The sequence below is a fragment of the Crinia signifera genome, chromosome 1, assembly GCF_055691185.1.
Source record: "Crinia signifera chromosome 1, ASM5569118v1, whole genome shotgun sequence".
In the NCBI taxonomy this organism is placed as follows: Eukaryota; Metazoa; Chordata; class Amphibia; order Anura; family Myobatrachidae; genus Crinia; species Crinia signifera.
Window position 1 is genome coordinate 200,944,175 of NC_139217.1, and position 19,882 is coordinate 200,964,056.

At 44.3% G+C, this 19,882-nt stretch overlaps 1 protein-coding gene across 3 annotated transcripts in view; it reads right to left on the reverse strand.

Moving 5' to 3' along the window:
• Window positions 1–7,208: 7,208 nt before the first annotated feature.
• The window catches only part of CDKL2 (cyclin dependent kinase like 2), an 87,724-nt gene continuing 75,050 nt past the window's right edge, over window positions 7,209–19,882 (reverse strand). For 2 of the 3 annotated variants that reach the window (XM_083179166.1, XM_083179164.1), the window contains exons 9-13: window positions 18,175–18,473; window positions 16,034–16,124; window positions 15,055–15,193; window positions 12,082–12,188; window positions 7,209–8,568 (exon numbers count right to left, since the gene is read on the reverse strand). In XM_083179166.1, the coding sequence (XP_083035292.1) occupies window positions 8,500–8,568; window positions 12,082–12,188; window positions 15,055–15,193; window positions 16,034–16,124; window positions 18,175–18,473 (705 nt within the window). In that variant the 3' untranslated portion in view covers window positions 7,209–8,499. The remainder of the gene's footprint in view (window positions 8,569–12,081; window positions 12,189–15,054; window positions 15,194–16,033; window positions 16,125–18,174; window positions 18,474–19,882) is intronic. The other variant, XM_083179165.1, reaches the window with a different exon arrangement.

Sequence of the window (19,882 nt, forward strand, 5' to 3'; positions counted from 1 at the left end):
ATGGTAACCACCTTCCCCGGCTGCAGGATAACAACTGCGGGGTAGATGTCCCGAGACCTCCCGGCTGGTGAAAAGGGAGCTGCTTGCTGCTTTTGGACCCCTTCTGCAAAATGGTAGGTAACTAACCTAACCATGTGCTGGTGCTGTATTAACTTTTTTATAGTCCCTTTTTTTTTTAGGTGTGTGTGTGTGACCTATGTGCTATATTATCTGGGTAGGGAGGACCTATGTGCTGTACTATAAGGGGGGCCTATGTGTACTATATGGGGGCCTATGTGCTGTACTATATGGGGGCCTATGTGCTGTACTATATGGGGGCCTATGTGCTGTACTATTTGAGTGGGGGACCTATGTAATGTACTATATGGGGGGGCTATGTGTTGTGTTGTACTATTTGAGTGGGGGACCTATGTAATGTATTTTATTGGGGGCCTATGTGCTGTGCTGTACTATATGGGGCCTATGTGCTGTACTATATGGGGGCCTATGTGCTGTACTATTTGAGTGGGGGACCTATGTAATGTACTATATGGGGGGCTATGTGTTGTACTATTTGAGTGGGGGACCTATGTAGTGTATTTTATTGGGGGCCTACATGCTGTGTAGGCAATTTCAACACACCCTGTACGTTACCTTGTATTTTTTTTTTTTTTGTTTGCTATGTACGGTGCTGCGGACACTTTGCGGCGCCTTATAAATAAACGTACTACTACTGTGCTGTACTATTATCTGAGTGGGGGGCCTATGTGCTGGCCGTGGCATCTGAACTGTGCACAGGCAGCTCGGTACCGGGCTGCTGAACAAGTAAAGTGCCCAGCACCGCAGTCCCGTCTTCCTCCTCTCTTGCTGTGGGCAGGCTGCACAAGCAGCGCTCCCAGTGCTGGGGTCCGCCACCCCCCTCCTCTGCCTTGGCATCTGAACTGTGCACAGGCAGCTGGGTACCGGGCTGCTGAACAAGTAAAGTGCCCAGCACCGCAGTCCCGTCTTCCTCCTCTCCTGCTGCGGGCGGCTGGGTACAGTCACAGGCTGCACAAGCAGCGCTCCCAGTGCTGTGGTCCCGCTTCCCTTCCTCCTTTGGCCCAAGTTCTGAGCTTTACTCTGAAGCAGGCAGCTGGGTACAGGCTCAACTAGCAAAGTGCCCAGCGCCTCTGTACACCTCAGCGGGCAGCAAAGGTGCAAGATGAAGAAGGTGCCCAGTGTGTGTAGTATGTATGAATGAGGGTGGCAGTGTGTAGTATGTATGTATGTATGACGGCATCAGTGTGTGGAGTTTGTATAAATGACGGCGGCAGTGTGTATAGTATGAATGAGGGCGACAGTGTGTGTAGTATGTATGAATGAGAGCGGCAGTGAGTGTAGTATGTATGAATGAGAGCGTCAGTGTGTGGAGTATGTATGAATGAGAGCGTCAGTGTGTGTAGTATGTATGAATGAGGGCGGCAGTGTGTGGAGTATGTATGAATGAGGGCGGCAGTGTGTGGAGTATGTATGAATGAGAGCGGCAGTGGGTGTAGTATGTATGAATGTAGAAGATGCTGGTACCTGGTAGAAGATGCTGCTATTGGGTCCTAGGGGAGAGGGAATGTAAAATGAAGGTAGATTCTACCTCCATTTTACATTTTAATTTGATTTGATTTGATTGCTCTGCATCGGATTAAACATTCCAAAGTGCACTAGTGGAGGGGGGCCTTTACACTTGAAAAGAGACCCCCTCCCACCTCATAACATTTTGCATCATTCAGTGAGGAGCATACAGCGAGGAGCCCTAGAAGACAGAAGGAGAAGAAAAGAGAAGAAAGACAGAAGGAGAAGAAAAGAGAAAGACAGAAGGAGAAGAAAGAAGACCAAGAACATGGTAAGTAAAAGAAAGATCATTATCTTGGCAGACAGTGGTTGTTTTAGGGTAGGGCAGTGCACCAACACCAACACATGCCCCCTGTCATTAAACACTAGTGAAAAACATAATAATGTGTATGGGTGGAGGCAGAAGCAGCCTGATCTGTGTCCCACACAGGGACGTAACTATCTGTGTGCCAGTTGTGCCTTGCCCACAGTGCATTTGCACTGTATAATGGACTCATTATACATAGGCCACACACCGTGATGCCCATTATACATTTGCCACACACAATGATGCTCTTATATACATATGTGGCTCTCTCTGTGTCCTCGCTGTCACTCTCTGTCTGCTGTCACTCTCTCTGTCCTTGCCGGGGACATAGCCAGCAGCTCAGAGCCGCTAGGCATGCCCCGCAGCGTCAAAAATGGGGGCGTGGTCTCATTGAAATAGGCCACACCCCCATATTGCTAGGCCACACCCCCCAAAAAAATCGGGCGCGCCTGCGGCGCTCAACACGCCCCTTGGTGGGCCCGTGAGTAATTTCCCTGGTGGGCCCTTCATGTCCCAGTCCGACACTGATGGCCAGTATTCAATGATCTCCGCTCTCCATTTTTTCCGGCGAGGATGCATATTTTTTGAAGAGCAGGCGAGTTATTTCTCCCTAAATGGTGTTCACCTTATTCAATGGTCCCTGCATGTACTGTAGTTCATCAAAAGTGTGATAAAAAAAGGTGAACGTTGCTGACTTTTTTTTATTGGTATAGTTCTCCGTTTTGCTCTCGACTTCTTTTTTACGACTGAAATTACTACTTATAAAATAAATGTTTTTTATTGTTTTTATTTGGTGTCTACAAGTCAGTTTATTTATTATTTGAAGGATCTTGATTATATTATTTCTTTACAAGTGCCACATTAATATATTATAATCTTTTTGTTGTCATTTTTTCCCCCCATGATGCATTTGATACAGGCAGGGGCTTCATATGGCTGCTCTTGCCCAGCCCCCCCCCCCCCCCGACCTCTCAGAAAAGTGTGGGTTAAAGCCGGGGGGGGGGGGGGGGGGGTTAACATGCTCTCTGACGGGGGGTTAACATGCTCTGGCTCTCTGACAGGGAGGGGTTAACATGCTCTCTGCCGGGGGGTTAACCTGACCTCCAGCTCCTGGTCTCAGCAGCCCCAGCACTGGCATCTACTAATAATCACTGGACTGAAGCAGTAGCACAGGAGCAAGCAGTGCTGCTGCTTCAGTGCGGTGATTATTAGTAGATGTCAGCGCTGGGGCTGCCGAGACCAGGAGCCGGAGGTCTGCGGGAAGCTCAACTGCTACTGCTGGACCCCTACCTTCCTCTGCGACGTCTGCTCCCCCTCCCTGCCAGCACCTCATGCGCTGCCGGGAGGTCGCCATCCTGCCTGCCGCCATCCCCTCTGCGCTGTGGCAGCTGGTAGCAGGGCGGGCTGCTGGTGGGAGGGTAGCAGGCGCATGGGCGGAGGGAGGGTAGCGGGCGCATGGATGGAGGGTAGAGGTAGCCGGTGGGTGCCTGATTTGGTTATTTTCGCCGTCAGGGGCAGCGAGCCACTGACGCATTGAATAGGGTGAGCTGGCGGTGATCACAAATAAAGACAAGTGCTCGGCGAGCCCAAAAAAAGATTAGTGCGCGGCGAGTGCAAAGCGGCGAATGCTGAGCCATGCTCGCCGTGCCATTGAATACACCTTAATATGTGAATGCCATCACCTGTGTTGAAATGCTTTTCTTATTAATTAACCTGTTTAAAGCAGGTGATGGCAATCATACATTAAGAGGGAAGTCCAGAATCAGAACATTGTGTCCCTCCTGGAGAGGGTAATGTTGGGAGGTATGGTTCTGGGTATGTGGCGGGATTAACTATGTTACAGGGTATAGTGTGTAGAGATTTACTAAAATTATGTTTAAGGATGGGAGAGACAAGAGCATGCTTGCGGGCGGGGGGATTTGCGGCGGGGGGGGGGGTGTTTAACTTGAACTTGTCATCAATCACTGAGAGTCATCATCCTTAATGTGCAGAAGGGTGTTGTGCAGACTGCAGAGGGGTGCTGTGCAGTGCAGAGGCGTGTTGTGCAGTGCAGACAGAGGGGTGTTATGTGCAGTGCATGCAGACTGCAAAGGTGTTTGGCACTGGGCTGTTTAACTTGAACTTGTTGTCATCAATCACTCAGTCATCATTACATTAGTGTGCAGAGAGTTGTTGTGCAGACTGCAGAGGGGTGCTGTGCAGTGCAGACAAAGGGGTGTTGTGATCTTGTGCAGTGCAGACCACTTTACACCATATACAGATGGAGCGCCTTTCTTCCTTGTCCGGGGATCGCCATAATGTTCTTGCTGGCGATCGCCGGCGCAGAGGCGCTCCATCCGACTGGGACGCATGTGCGTCTCACACGCATGTGCGCCCCAGTTTCAGGATGGCGCCGCTTCGGGTCCCTGCCCATCTCCACTTCAGGGAGATGGGCAGGGATAGGGGGGACAGCAGGGCAGTGAGGGGCACCGGGGGAGGCGGCGGGGACCCATAGACAGCTCTGTAGCCATGGGGTGCCCGAGCGACTTGTGCACCTGCACCCCTGGAGGGAGCCGGCCGCTGGTGGGGGCTGCCGATACTATCGCCAGCCCCTGCAAGAATGAGGCCGGCTCCATCTGTACTACTGTCAGAAGAAGAAGTTCAGTGTGTGATTGTTCTACTTCCACAGTCCACGCAGTGTTATCCAAGGGCCGTCCATAAAAAAGAAATACAATATAATAAAAATTTCTTTGCTGTTCTTTATTTTTTTGCTGTATACTGCACCCCAATAGTATACACCACAAGTTGCGTGTGTGATTGCTCTGCCTCCACATTCCACACAGTGTGATCGAAGGTGCGTCCATAAAAAAGAAATACAATATAAAAATAAATGTTGCTGTTCTTTTGCTTTTGCGGTTTACTGCACCCCAATAGTACTGTTAGGGTAATGTGACGTTCTGTATACACCACAAGGTGCGTGTGTGATTGTTCGGCCTTCACGCAGCTGTTAGCTTGCTGAGCATTAAAAACAAATTTAATTAATTAAAGTTAAAGAATCCAAATCAATTTTTCTCTTCTTTATTCAGTCTTTGTGTGTGTGTGTAGTTGCACCCATAGTATACTGACTCTGTCAGAAGGTGCGTGTGTGATTGTTCTGCATCCACGCAGCATTATACAAGCTGCGCATTAAAAACAAATTCAAAAAATCGTAATCAATCTTTCTTCATTCTTTACGCACCCATAGTATATACTATCTGAAGGTGGGTGTGTAATTGTTCTGCGTCCAAGCAGCGTTATACAAGCTGCACATTAAAAACAAATAAAATTTTAAAAATCCTAATCAATGTTTCTCGTCTTTATTCATTTATTATTTGTGTGTAGTGCACCCATAGTATATACTGCCAGAAGGTGGGTGTGTGTAGTTCTGCATCCAAGCAGCGTTATACATACTGCGCATTAAAAACAAATTACATTTAAATCTGAATAATTTTTTCTTGTCTTTCTTTATTCATTCTTTGTGTGTAGTGCACCCATAGTATAACACGATCAAGCCAGATAGGGGTCTTATTGGGTGTTAATCTGATGTTTTTGGTGCCTAGTTTTTCAAACTGCCATCCTGTCTGCCGCTGCATTGCCACTCCTAGATGAGCCACATGTTTGTGTTGCACCTTTTGCCCTAAAAACAATATTGTGAGGTGTAAAGTTGTCAAAATTGTCTGGAAAGGGCTGGAAATTAATGTTATTGAGCTTAATATTACTCTAGGGACGAAAAAATGCAAAAATTACGTGATTTGGGGGTATTTTGACAATTTTTCAAAAAAATTCAAATCCAAAAGCTTTTCACCGCCGCTCGACAAAGCCAAATCCATATCCAAATCTCGGCTACAAATCCAAATCCAAATCTTTGGCCCCGGCGCTCATCCCTAATATAGAGAAATCTGCAAAGAACATAAAGTAAGCTATTTTCATTCAAAGAGTTGAAAAATGTTTTGCGGAGAGTGGAATTAGCTTATGTAAAATTTTATTGAGGTTGTACATTTTTGAGAAATAATCTTGCATACATATTATATAACACCATTAAATTATTTGAGGGAAAATATTTGAATCTTGTTTATGGAATATGTGCAAAAGAAATTACAGAATCATATCATTTTAAAATGTATCATGTATTCTTAAATATCCCACATATTTAAAAAAAAATTTTAAATGCAGCATTTTTGTCACATAATAGCTTCTGTAATACAGGTGCACTGGGATAAAGCTAATTTTCTTAAAATTTGTGTAGTACTAAATAAGATTTTATATATTATACAGTAAATGGATTTTGTATAAAAAACAAACAAAAAAAGAAATTAACTTTTAAAAGTTTCCCCCAGCCAACACTGTTCTAACACTGTACTAATGCTGTACTAACGCTGTACTCTCCATTTTAAATTTACTGATGTATGGAACAGGAAGCAGTACATCTGTCAGACCAGACTTATGCCTGGTACACACCAGGACGACTAGCGCCCAATCCCCTCAATTTAGATCCAATTCCGACCAATTGGATGTAGATTGTGTGGTGATTGGGCCCTTTTCTGTCCTGGTGTGGACCGATACCGATCCGATGCGCGGTCCCGCGGGTCGGTCGGTTGTTATTCAGATCCTACCTGCTGCAGGTAGGATCTGAATAACGACCATACAGTCGGGTGCGGGTCGCCATTGGATCGGACCCGCTCACGGTGCACATCGTGAGCGGGTCGTGCCCCCCCGCATCATCGTGAGCGGGTCTGAAGAAACACTGACGACCCGCTCACAATGTGCATCGTGAGCTTGTGGTCGTGGTGTGTACCCGTGGTGTGTACAGTCATTAGGTCGACCCCGGAAGGTCGACTGTCCCCAAGGTCGACAGGGTTAAAGGTCGACATGGCTCAAGGTGGACATGACTTAAGGTCGACATGGGCCAAGGTCGACATGGTTTTAGGTCGACAGTCATTAGGTCGACATGAGTTTTTCACGGTTTTTGACCCGAATGTCGACACAGTCGACATGGACACAGTTGGAGTTGAACCGCAGCCCCTCGCAATGCTTCGGGCACACTATTTTATTCTCTCATCACGCCCTAGTGGAGGGTAGGGCATGAAATACCGCCTGTCGGCACATGTCGGCTCAAAAAACAGTGACAAACTCATGCGGTTCAACTCCAACTGTGTCCATGTCGACTGTGTCGACATTCGGGTCAAAAAACGTGAAAAACTCATGTCGACCTAATGACTGTCGACCTAAAACCATGTCGACTTTGGCCCATGTCGACCTTAAGTCATGTCGACCTTGAGCCATGTCGACCTTTAACCCTGTCGACCTTGGGGACAGTCGACCTTTCGGGTCGACCTAATGACTGTCGACCTAAGTCTGGTCTGACAGATGACCGTTTCCCATGGAACAGTATGGAACAGTCTCCTATCTGATCTCTCATCATAAACATTTTATTTTACTGGGATATCTAGTGTTAGTGTCATATACAGTAAGTAGTAACTTCTGATATCACTATATTTTATAGGAGAGGGTTCAATTTAGAACAGGGGTGGCCAAACCGGTGCTCGAGATCTACCAAAGGTTTACGTTTTTCAAATCACCTAGCTGGTGCACAGCTGTAGTCATTACTAACTGTCACATTTTCAAACATGCTGCATTCCTACTACAGATCCACAGGTGTCCCGAAATACATGTACTGTTGGTAGATCTTGAGGACAGGTTTGGCCACTCCTGAATTAGAATAACACCAGAGATCTGTGTATATTCCCTTCATCTTGGAACAATTTGAAAATGAGTCACATGACACATACCTCATCAGTGAGAGATCGATGGTTACAGTCTATGGTAAAGTTAAGAGTTGCCATTGATCATAACAACCTACGTGATGGAAGACCATCAACGGTTTCATCCAACTATGGTCATCCCTATTCTTTCACTGATTATTCCATGGACCAATCAGATTCAAGGGGCGGGGCTTAAGGCTGGAGATATGTTTTGTGTTGCAGCACTCGTATGTAGAGAAGAAAAAACATCCAATGCTTCTATACCATTGACTGTGGGAAACCATTTGGTTCTTCCCCATCAATGGCAAAAGCATTTGATCTTTGACATAGACCATCAATGATTTTGAATTATCAATGGAAGATGGCCATCCCTATTGGATAAAATAATTATTAATGGACGATGGCATTACTACATGTAATGATGCCACTTATCATAGCCTTTATAATGTAATAGAGTGAGGCCTAAAAGTAAGTAGATTCCTGGTCTGTAATTTGCAAAAATCAGTGGAGTTCTCAACTGAAGCTGCATATTCCAATAGCTTTGTCTCTGATCAGTGAAGCTATATATGAACTTGGTGCATGTTATCCAGACATCCAGTCATACAGCATTGATCTGATATACACAGTAATTACAGCGTGAGCAGCTCCATGCAGCATATACCACGGAATCTATTTGAAGCCAGTTATAAAAGATCTCATTGAATGCGAAGATAACGTTGCAGCATTGTGTACCCACTAGCTTGTGTCAGGCTCAGCCTTGTTAGGCAGCAAGTCTGTTTTATATTACAGAAAGTCATATGGTTTGGGATTATCCAAAGAAATGTTCTGTTAATATTCCACTGGAGGAAAATTTGCTTCTGATATATCTGTAGTGTCCGGTATTGAGTTTCCTGAAAACTGCAAATACATGAAAAATGCATTATTCAAAAGGTTCATAGTACATAGTTTTCTGACAATGTTACTATCCAGTATGTTATACATAATATTATATTAAATAATTAGATGCTGCAGAGGCAATGACACAACACAAAAGATATAATACTGGATCTAGGGGCAGAGTTTCGGTGAACCATAATTATGCTTTTGTCTGTCTTAGGGCTTAATTCAGAGATGCACGGAATGCTGATGTCTGGTGCAACAATTCCGCACTGCGCGTCTACAGAGAATTAATAATTATTGTGCACATACAGGGGATTTATTCACAAAGTGACAAGTAGTCAGTGTTTGTGGGAGGTAAAGGGGGGTGGATAGAGAAAAGGTGTGTTTTCAGCCATTCCCCAGTTTACTACTGCATATTTGCTCACAACTAGAGAGGTCCTGGTGTCTTAGTACAGCTTATACGGGTATGGATCATTGGGTAGACAGCATGATGGTCTACAATCATTAGGTCGACACCATTAGGGCGACATGCATTAAGGTCAACATGGGTTAGGTCGCTGGGTCATTAGGTCGAGACAAGCATTACGTCAACATGGGGAAGGTCGACATTCAAAAGGTTGACATGGTTTTTTTTTACCCGAATATCAACACAGTGGACATGGACACAGGTTAAAGTGCACCGCGTCCCCCTCGCATGGCTCGCTGCGCTCGCCATGCTTCGGGCACACTATTTTATTCTCCCTTCACACCTCGGGTCCTAAGAGCCCCACTGGACAATTTTAATATCGCATCACATGCCATTACAATGGCATGCGATGCGATTTGTAATTGTACAGGCACCCTGATGGGTGATTACTATGTTAAATGCCCCCCCCCCCCCCATTGTTAACGCCACCCCCACTATCAACGCCAACCCGAAGCGTGGCGTGCGCAGCGAGCCCGCGAGGGGCGGCGGTACGCGTCCTCCGACCTTTTCATACCCCCACTATCCACGTCGGCGTGGAGTTAAGGTTCTATAGTGTGGAGAGCACAGCGAGCCACCGAGTAATCCGCGTCCGCTCGCCACGCTTCGGGCTCGGTGGCTCGCTGCGCTCACCACACTATATAAAATCAGCTCCACGCCGACGTGGATAGTGGGGGTATGAAAAGGTCCCACGCTTTGGGTTGGTGTTCATAGCGGGGGTTAACAATGGGGGTGCATTTAACATAGTAATCACCCATCAGGCTGCCTGTACAATAAAAAAATAATTTTGATCGTATCGCATGCGATGGCATAAGATTAAAATCATGGGCGCCGTGCTAGGAAACAGGAATTTCTGGTTATTCAACTGGCATGTGGGATCTAATGCTTGCTGGTACGTGAAGGAGAAGGCTTTAGGCTGCCCAGCTGGTGCTGTAGCACAATGTACATAAAGTAATATTTCAATCAGTAAGTTACATTGGCACAGCCATCTGGCAGTCACCTTAAGAACTTTACCCCCCCACAGTACATTGGGACGGGTGATAGCTAACAAGCATGGAATAAATTAGGCCTTCATTTTATTCACCGGCTGTCACCTGCAAGGCGCCCACCCCCCAGTCCTGGCGCCCTGGGCTGCAGCCTTATCAGCCTATTGGTTAATCAGGCACGGCCAGTCACTGAAATCACAGCTGCTCAGGCAACTATATGCACACCTGAATCAGGCCCTAAGTACAAGCTGGGCAATGCAAGAATATGTTATTGCTTGATTAAAGTACAACTTATACCTCAATGCAATGTTTGTTAGTGACTAAATTCATGTGAACAAATTTGGGGAAAATGTGCCCGATAGAGCATACTATGGTAAAGTCATGCATCTATTGTTGTGTAAATGGCTCTGTCTGTATTATAGGAAGGGTGTGGCCCAGCATGTCAGATATTTACAGATAGATGTGGCAATTGTATCAATGTGTCAGAGAATTGTACACATCGCACTTGCAGCTAAACGTACAAGATTGGGTTTTAACTGAGCATTAGTATGTAGGCTAGAGTTGAGGTCAAGGCAGAGTTGTGCACATACAGAGAAATGCACAAGGTATAGGCTAATGCAAGTCTGCACTAATAGCAATGGAGCAAAGATGGCAGATCTATGCAGTTAATTTAGTGGGCATATCTACAACCAAATCTGAATCAAGCCTATTGTGTTCAAATATATATTTGTTATTATTCAATGTGTGAGCAGAGCACATTTCTGAAGGCGTTCCTTGGTTACTGCTGGACTTCAAAGCTGTTTTCTCTTCATAAAAGGACTTTTGTTATGGTAATAAAGAGTTATTACCAAACTGCATTGTGTGCCATCCAGTTTGCAGGCATAATCGAAGCACATGAGGAATTGTATTAAAAACTATTGACACATGCAGACATTCTCTGTGTCATCTTGAAATGAGTAATATGTGAACAAAAATACCGTAAGCTTTGTGCGCTTTGTATCAGCATTTTAGCATGTTTTTAAATGACTGTCTCTGTCTAATGGGACACATTCATACTGTGTGTCAGGCCTGACCAACCAACCTGTGACTCTCAAGCTGTTTTTTGAAACTACAATTCCCAGCATGCCTTGCCACAGTTTTGCTATTAGAGAATGCTAAAATTGTGGCAATGCAGGCTGGGATGTGTAGTTTCCCAACAGCTGAAGGGCCACAGGTTTGCCAGGCCTGCTGTATGCAATAGATTGCCCCAATTCCCCATTCTGCTGATATTGTGATCAGGGAATCCAACATGTTGCAAATTTCTGATTTGCCAATTCCAACCAAAACATTAGGAGGATTGGAGAGTCAGGGATTTGTAACAGCTGAATTTCCCTGAATCTCTGGTGGATTGTCAAACATCCATGTCTGCCGATCAGCGGTTTTGGATGGCATGGGGAAATAATGGCACCAATGAACAGCCCACATATATTTTACATTTTAGCATTATTTAACAACATTTTGAGTGGTATTCTGTTTACATACACAGGGCAGCTGAGAGGAATGCCGGGGCCCGGTAACATTTTGGGGGCGTGGCCACGTGTGTGAGGTGTGGCCACCTCCTGCGCTTAGGCCACGCCCCCAAAATGTTTAGAGGGGGTGAAAGAAAACTCTAAACTCAGCAGCAGCACACACCTACAGCATGTGCTGTGCTGAAAGCAGGTTCAGCATGAGTTCTCACGCTGTCAGTGAGACACACATGCTGTATGTGTGCTGATGCTGATGCCGGGAGGGACGAAGGGGGAAGGGTCGGACCAGGGCCCCTCCAGCAAGCCTGGGCCCTGGTAATTAGTACCTGCTCCCCCCCCCCCCCCCCCCCCTTCTCAGCTGCCCTGTACATACATGTATATGGGCTGTGTAACTTTACTGTAGTTATGAAACTATAAATAAACCACAAACTTCAAAGTCCCATGCACGGGGCGCTTGAGCATCTGTGCTTAGCAATGCAGTTAAGCACAGATCGCTTAGCACACAGTGATACTTTTTTTTTTGTAATTTATGTCTTCATAAATGGGTTTAAAAAATATGATGTTGTTGTTGTCTAACCTGTGGCATGGTTGGGTTTGAATTATGCAGCTCAATCATTGCTAGAGGAGGAATGCGAGAGTCTGGAATTGTCCTGTTTTCTTTCTTCAACAATTTTGAACTGCGAACTACAGAGACAATAAGGGAATCAATTAACTACAGCAAATCAGCTACTACAATGGTGACATTTATGCACTGATGTTGACAGATTACAATGTCTACTCATAAACTCCCCATCAGGTATCCCCCAGGTCCACACTTTTCAACTCACCATAACCTTAACCTAAACCTTAACAACTAAACTTATCTAATAAAAAAGACACAGACACAAGTGCTGGCGTTTCAAAATGAATGTCAAATTTATTTGACAATTAACTAAACTATATATATAATGGTGGCGGCACCAAAGAACGGTCACTATAGGAAAGTGGGGTTAAAGATATCTACCATACACACCATCGCTGGTGATCACTCTCCCCGGTCATCCACTCGTGCTAGTGGTGACCACCCCCCGGGCGGAAGCATGGCCGATGACCCTAGATGTCAGGGGAGAGCGACACCCCACTATCTAAACACACACCTCAAGATCTTAGAAGGATGACCGTTCTTTACCGCCGCCTAAGAGAGAAGAAAATAGGGAAGGGTGGGTGGGGCTTTTCCCGACAGAGGAAGCTCACATGATAGCATGTGACTTTTCTTACCCTGTCTATAACCCTCCCACTGCTCTGATAGGCCTTGTGCCCATCCTGATTTACATGTCAGCTGACCTTCCAGTGTAACCTGGGGAACCCATCAGGGGTTTATGCTCTCTCATTGCTTATTCAGCATTCGTGGTTCTTTTGCTTTTTCCTGTAGTGAATGTATTTTGGAGTTGAAAAGTTGTTAAAATATAGACATATACTTATAGGGAAGCGGTACATCTGTCAGAACAGACTGACCCCAAGGTTGACAGGTTTAAAGGTCGACATGGGTTAAGGTCGACATGACTTAAGGTTGACATGGGCCAAGGTCGACATGGGTTTAGGTTGACAGTCATTAGGTCGACATGGGTTTTTCACAGGTTTTTTTTACACGAATGTCGACACAGTCGACATGGACACAGGTGGAGTTGAACCGCAGCCCCTCGGATCGCTCGCTTTGCTCGCAATGCTTCGGGCACGGTGACTCGCTACGTTCGGCACACTGTTTTATTCTCCCACCACGCCCTAGTGGATGGTTGGGCATGAAATACCGCCTGTCGGCACATGTCGGCTCAAAAAAAACAGTGAAAAACTCATGTCGACCTAATGACTGTCGGCCTAAACCCATGTCGACCTTGGCCTGGATCAGTAATTTCCAGTAATTACCCCTTTACTGCACAGATGGTGGGAGATGGGGTGGGAGAAGGGGACATTGGGCTGAATGAAGGGGCCCTGATACATAACTTCCAGGGTGGTAGAGGATGTTTAATACGCAGAGGAGGGGTGTATAGTGGAGTGGGCTTATTATTCATATTTTCTGGTGGGAGGACAGCTTGCTTGACTGCAGATATCTCCAGTTCCCAAAAATAGATTTCTTAGATTTTAATGGAATTAAAAACTAGATAGTCCCACCTACCAAATGGTATTGGGGACTAGGGGATTAGAGTTCAGGAGGCAGAGCAATCTGCCAACGAGAATATAAAACTACATACCAGGTGTGTGGAGCTGAAGCAGTAACCAGCTGGTTTTGGGAACAGTAGAGACAAGCTACTAGTGCCCATCAAAGGGGGAGAGTCCCAGCTTTTGGAATATACCCTCAAACAGCTGAGCTACTCTCTTTACTCTCTGTTGCTGAGTGCAAGGGACTGTCTGCAAACTACTATGCGAGCTCCTGCATCATCGCTGGCCTGGCCACTCATCTGTTAGTATTACCAGCAGATGAGCTGCAGAGTGGACAGCTTTCCATATTGTCCTACTATGGAAAGTCATCCACACCTGTGATAATCGCCAAAACGGGACAAAAAAACGGCCAGTGTGTATCAACCTTTAGTGAGTTGGAGATCTTGCACACAGGGAGAATGTATAAAGAGCAGACAGTGAGTTAAGTATTATGGCCAGGACTGGACCGGCCCACCGGGAAATGGCCCGGTTTCCAGATGGCCCAATCTGCCCCTGGGTCTAATGGGCACTGGTGGATTATGAGAATGTCATGCTGTGTGTGTCCCTTGTACCTGTGCTACCCCAAATGTCCCTACTACTACTACTTTAACCCTGTCTCTCCTACTACTACTATCACCATCATTCCCACCAGCTCTCCAGCTGCCATGTATCACTACTATTACTCTGTCCCAGTCCATCCTACTATTGCCACAACCATCATGCCCCTGAAACAATCATCAGCTGCCATGTGCCACTGCTACTCCCACCCAGTACTTCCTACCACAACACCTTCTTCAGCTGCCATGTCTATGCAGATGACCAGGCAAAGCTACCTGTTGCTGCTGGTGAGCAGCTCTGCAGCAATGCATAACTGACCGAGGTGGTTGAGGGTAGCTGTAAAGGGGGAGATGAGAGTACTCACATTAGTGGACATACTCAGATGAATAATCTGCCCCTAACATAGGGCTGGTGAAAGTTTCAATGGTGCAATTGATGGTGGCATCTAAGTATGATTGCAGCTTTTGCAGACACTGAAAGTGGGCATCTTAGTCCTTGCATATTTACATGGATGTACACCAGGGGCGGGCATTTTAGTGGTATTAGCATAAAGTTGCAGATGCAACTGCATCAAACTCAGAATCAGGCTTAGAATGAGAGCATTTCTATCTCTGTATCAGTCCCATAATGAAGAATCAAAACTGACATATATCGCAATGAACACTGAAATTCCTGCATCACTGCGAGAATGCATTTTTGGTTATAAAAAGATTAACTAACTGAATTAAAAATAGTTCTACAGCATAGACAATTACTCACAGGTGAATTACATTTAAATGTAAACATTCTAGAAGTCAGATTAAAAGATTTACAGTACCATTGTAATGGCTACCACCATCTGTGCCCTTTAGCTCTGGCAGATGACCATAGCTGAGCTCTGGAAGTCTTGTGTCAGCCCTTGAAAACTCCCATTTTTTCTTGTTTAGTTGAAGAGCGCTCTTCTCATTACTAACCTGCTGTCAAATACATCATTCAGTTTATGATCGAATTATCAAACAACAAAACTTTGCTCACAAAAGAACTAAAAGATAAGTGCAACATTTCCCTGAATCCAGTTTGACTCCATAAAACTAAACTGTTGTGTGAGTATTCTATATTCTATTCTATAGTGATTTAGGCAGGCATGTGTAAGCTACAAGATATTACAGGTGTACTGCAGTAGGCAACAGAGAAAATGATTAAAATAATAAAACACACACTCACATCAGGTTTAACATCTGGGGTGAAATGTAAAAGGATGAGAGATTCAGAAAGTGAGAGATTTGGTAAGAAATCTCCAGTTTTTTAAAGCGGCAATCATTTACACGGCAAAATCATACTGGTTTTGCCGTGTAAATGATTGCCGCTTTAAAAAACCTGGAAATTTATTTTCAAATCTCTCACTTTCTGTATCTCTCATCCTATTAATTTTCACCCACGATGTATAACTTGTGCAGTCCATTAGGATACAGTGGGCCAAATGTAATAGGGTGAGAGTTTCAGAAAGTGAGAGATTTTGGGAGAGTATTCCCATTTTTTTAAAGCAGCAATCAATTACACTTCAAAGCCAGGTTGATTTTGCCATGTAATTGATAGCTGCTTTAAAAAATATGGGAAAACTCTCCCAAAATCTCTCACTTTCTGAAACTCTCACCCTATTACATTTGGCCCAGTATATTTGTTGCGCATATCCTTCAAATGCAAAAATAATGACTAATGAATTGGATGATTATTAAAATGATAAATTGATAAATAAATAAATTGCTGGTAAATTGGATCTGCTAGTCTAATGTAGTAGGTGCATGTACAGTACTCACAGTAAGGTTTGGATTATAATGACTTCTTGGTGAAGGTTTTCCTCCATCTTTCTTTAAAGAGTTTACAAATATTTTGCCCTTTTCTTCTCCCCTTTAAAAAATAAAATAAAATAACAATAAAAGTTATTAAAATCTGTCCCAATACTGTAGCTTGAATCCAACAGATTCCGTTCCGGTGCGCACAGACGCTGTCGCTGTCATTGCTGTTATGTTGTGGACTGGTAACTAGTTAATGCATGGGTCTTCAAACTGTGGCCCTCCAGATGTTGTGAAACTACAAATCCCAGCATGCCTTGCCACAGTTTAAACACTCCCTTATAGCAAAACTGTGGCAAGGCATGCTGGGATTTCACAACATCTGGAGGGCCACAGTTTGAAGACCCATGAGTTAATGCATAATTTAATAGAGGTACTGACTAACCAATGTTACGTTTAAAAACAATATTGTTTCATTAGGATGAATATTGAAGCTAGATCCAATGTAAGTGCAATCTGGGTACTGGAAAGGCCTACAAGGCAGGGCCAGATTGTGTTCAATTCCTTAGGAAAGAAGATATAGGGGTATACAATCCGGGATTACAACTGTCGGAACGTTCCAACAGTCAGAATCCGGGACGGTTCGCTCAGCTTGACTGTATCTCGCCAGCTGGAATTCAATGATCCGGGTGTCGAGTGCCTTGGAGCCAGGTGAGCAAAGCCCGCACCACTCCCCCACTCGTGGAACCAGTCGGCGGCGACCACATCCCCCCATGTAGAGCGGGTGAGTGGTGGGGCTGGTTGCAAATCCCTCCCCTTCCCCGTGGAGCACGCTGTAGCGGCTGCAACGCTCCCCCCCCCCGTGGAGCAACTCGGCAGCCGCATCACCCCCCTCTCCCCAACGGAGTGGAACGGGTGAGCGGCGGGGCGGTGCGATGTCATGCACCGGCCCTGCGTGTATAGGGAATAAAGATTGTAAGCTTCTCTGGGGCAGGGACTGATGTGAATGTTCAAATATTGTCTGTAAAGCGCTGCGGAATATGTGTGCGCTATATAAGAAACTGTTGATAAATAAATCTTCAGAAATAACAATATAGATGTGCCCCACTAGTAGTTCAGCCATGACATACATCTGCAATGCAGATCAAAGGATTAATAGTGCTGAAGTGGCATGTGTGATTGCTGCCAACCAAAGGCTATATTACAAACTTTAATAACCAAAAGCCAGATGTGTGGTACGGATTATCCATCACCATAAATAATCTATTACATTTGGAGGCTTCTGAGCGAAACACACCAGCAATTGCTTCAACTATTCCCTTAGTGGGAGGGTCTAAATCATTCCCTTCCACATTTCCAGCATGCCTGATAACTGCCTTATATTGTATGGCATATTCGGCCATTGCAATCCATTGCTGCTTTATGTGATGAATTTCTTTGAACTCACCATTGGGTATCTTTATGCCCAACACTTTATAAACTTAAACCATAACTTAACTCTAACTTAACTAATACTTAACACTAAAATAAGACACAGACACAAGTGCTTGCGTTTCAAAAACTTGAATGTCAAATTTATTTTGACAACTTATTATAGACTATCAAAATGGTGGCTGCACCAAAGAACGGTTAAGAGAGGAAAAGTGGGGTAAACATCACCATACCATACATACACCGCTGGTGATCACACTTCCAGCACAACCACCCTTGCAGATGATGTGGCCATCCCCCGTGCAGAAGCATGGCTCATGACAATCGATGTCGGGGAGAGTGCACCCACTATCTACAAACTCACACAACTACACACCGTTCTTTACCGCCACCATGAAGAAGAAATAGGGATGGGATGGCTGGGATTCTCAAGCAAAAGAGGAAGATAATTATAGAACGTGATCCTTTCTAACCTGCCTACTCCTCCCTAAACACCCTGATTGGCTCACCCCTATACCACCTGATACACTAACTAAAGTGTCAGCATGTCAGCACCCTTTAGTGGTTCATGCTTCCTCATTGCCTATTCAGCATTCGGATTTTCTTTCTTAAACTTTGTATTACATATTGTATTGAAGGATTTTGAAATTAAAAGTAAGAAGAAAAGTGTTCATAATAAAAAAGTACATCAGAAGGAAGACCATAAAATGCACAGTTACATTTTGTTCAATTACCTGAAACTAAGATGGCTGGAGCCAGAGTATCCATTAGCATTGGTTGTCATATGTGGAGAAATGGCTGAAAGATTGTAGCTGATTGGAGGGATTATTCCAACTGGGCTTTTATGGTAATCTAGGCTGTTGTTTGACTCTTTCAGAGTGACATAAGGTGCTGTTCTGGCCTGATTCGATCCATTAAATAAACTGCTAGCATTAGATGTCTTGTCATTCTTGTCAACTTTATCTGTATCCATTTTAATTATCTTCACTTTTAAAGGCTTTGTATCTTTAGCTTTGGATTCAATATTAAAATCCTACAAGAAAAGACGTGAACAAATGTATATTAAATGGATATGTTTAGCTGAAAATAACTGGTGATATAACATATTATATAGATTGCACACCATTGTAAAACCCTAAGTAATTCACTATATCTTCATCATGTCATTCTTTGGTGAGTGTCCCCACCTCAGGGTTCTTAACCCTTTGGGTGCTAAGTGAAATTGTAAAAATAAATTAACACAATATTTGTTTTATTTGAATTTATATAACAAATGTCAGTGACCCTGACAGTTTTAGTGTACAGTATTTTGCACATCTCTCACAAGATGTTGGCACTCAAAGGGTTAAACCATGTTTACTAGAGCAAGCAATTAGTTAAATCATTATATTCCTCTTGCATGCACTCAGGTCACTCTGTGAGTTCTGTGCACCCCTTAGCTCACCCTATTTCCTATTCTTAGGAGAGTGGTGCTGGGCTATGACATCTATCCCAGCATTACTCCTCCAGCCTACTGCAAACGTGCAGGAGTAGAAACTCACCAACAATTACAATCCATATGATTTATTAACCATAAAGCAAAATTGTGGCACTATTTCCACAAAAAGCCATTTTATAATTGAATGGATTGACCAATGTAAACCACTAAACAAACAAATAGGAAAAATAATTTGATGGATAGTTGCTTTGACAAGAAGCAGTAAGCTAATACAGAAACTTGTGGAGTGATAATCATTCATAATGATGAGTTGATACTTGGGTCTTTATGTCGCTGCTTCTTGTTGAGTTCAGAAAAAAATTGAAAACAGCACCCACATTGAGGAGTAGACGTATGATGCAGTGATAAGTGGAGCATGAGTCAGCTGCTACATATAATTATATAGAATGCACTTGATAAATGTTACCTCAAAGCTGATTGGTCGTCATGGGCAAATCCTCCACGTCTTACTTCTCCACTCTTATCACTGCTTCTTACATCAACCACTAAGTGTAAAGAAAACTGGGCCCAACACACTCAGGGCCAAATTCAACTAGATGCAATAAATTCCCATGGACTGATTGATCTGCTAGGGCTATACAATTATAGTCTGCATCTGCCCACAGGCTGCAGTTAATGCGGAATTCAGTTTGAGCCTGAGGAGGCTCTAACATAAACCTGTGTACACCGACTGCCCTGATCATGGGTGCTGCAAAGCCGTTACTCCTTAGCTCCGGGAATTTATACTGGATTTTATGGGTTAATGCACGGCAGCAAGTACTTTGCCAGACAAGGAAAAAGTGCTGGAATTGAAACCCTATTCCCGGTGCAGTAAATCACTGCATATAATTGGATCTGCCCCATAAAGTCAATGCAGCTAGAAATTTGCACCATAAACCCGCCAAGAATCAGTGGATTTTGCTTTGTAAATACAGTATAAACGTTGAGGTTAGTTGAGAGAAAGC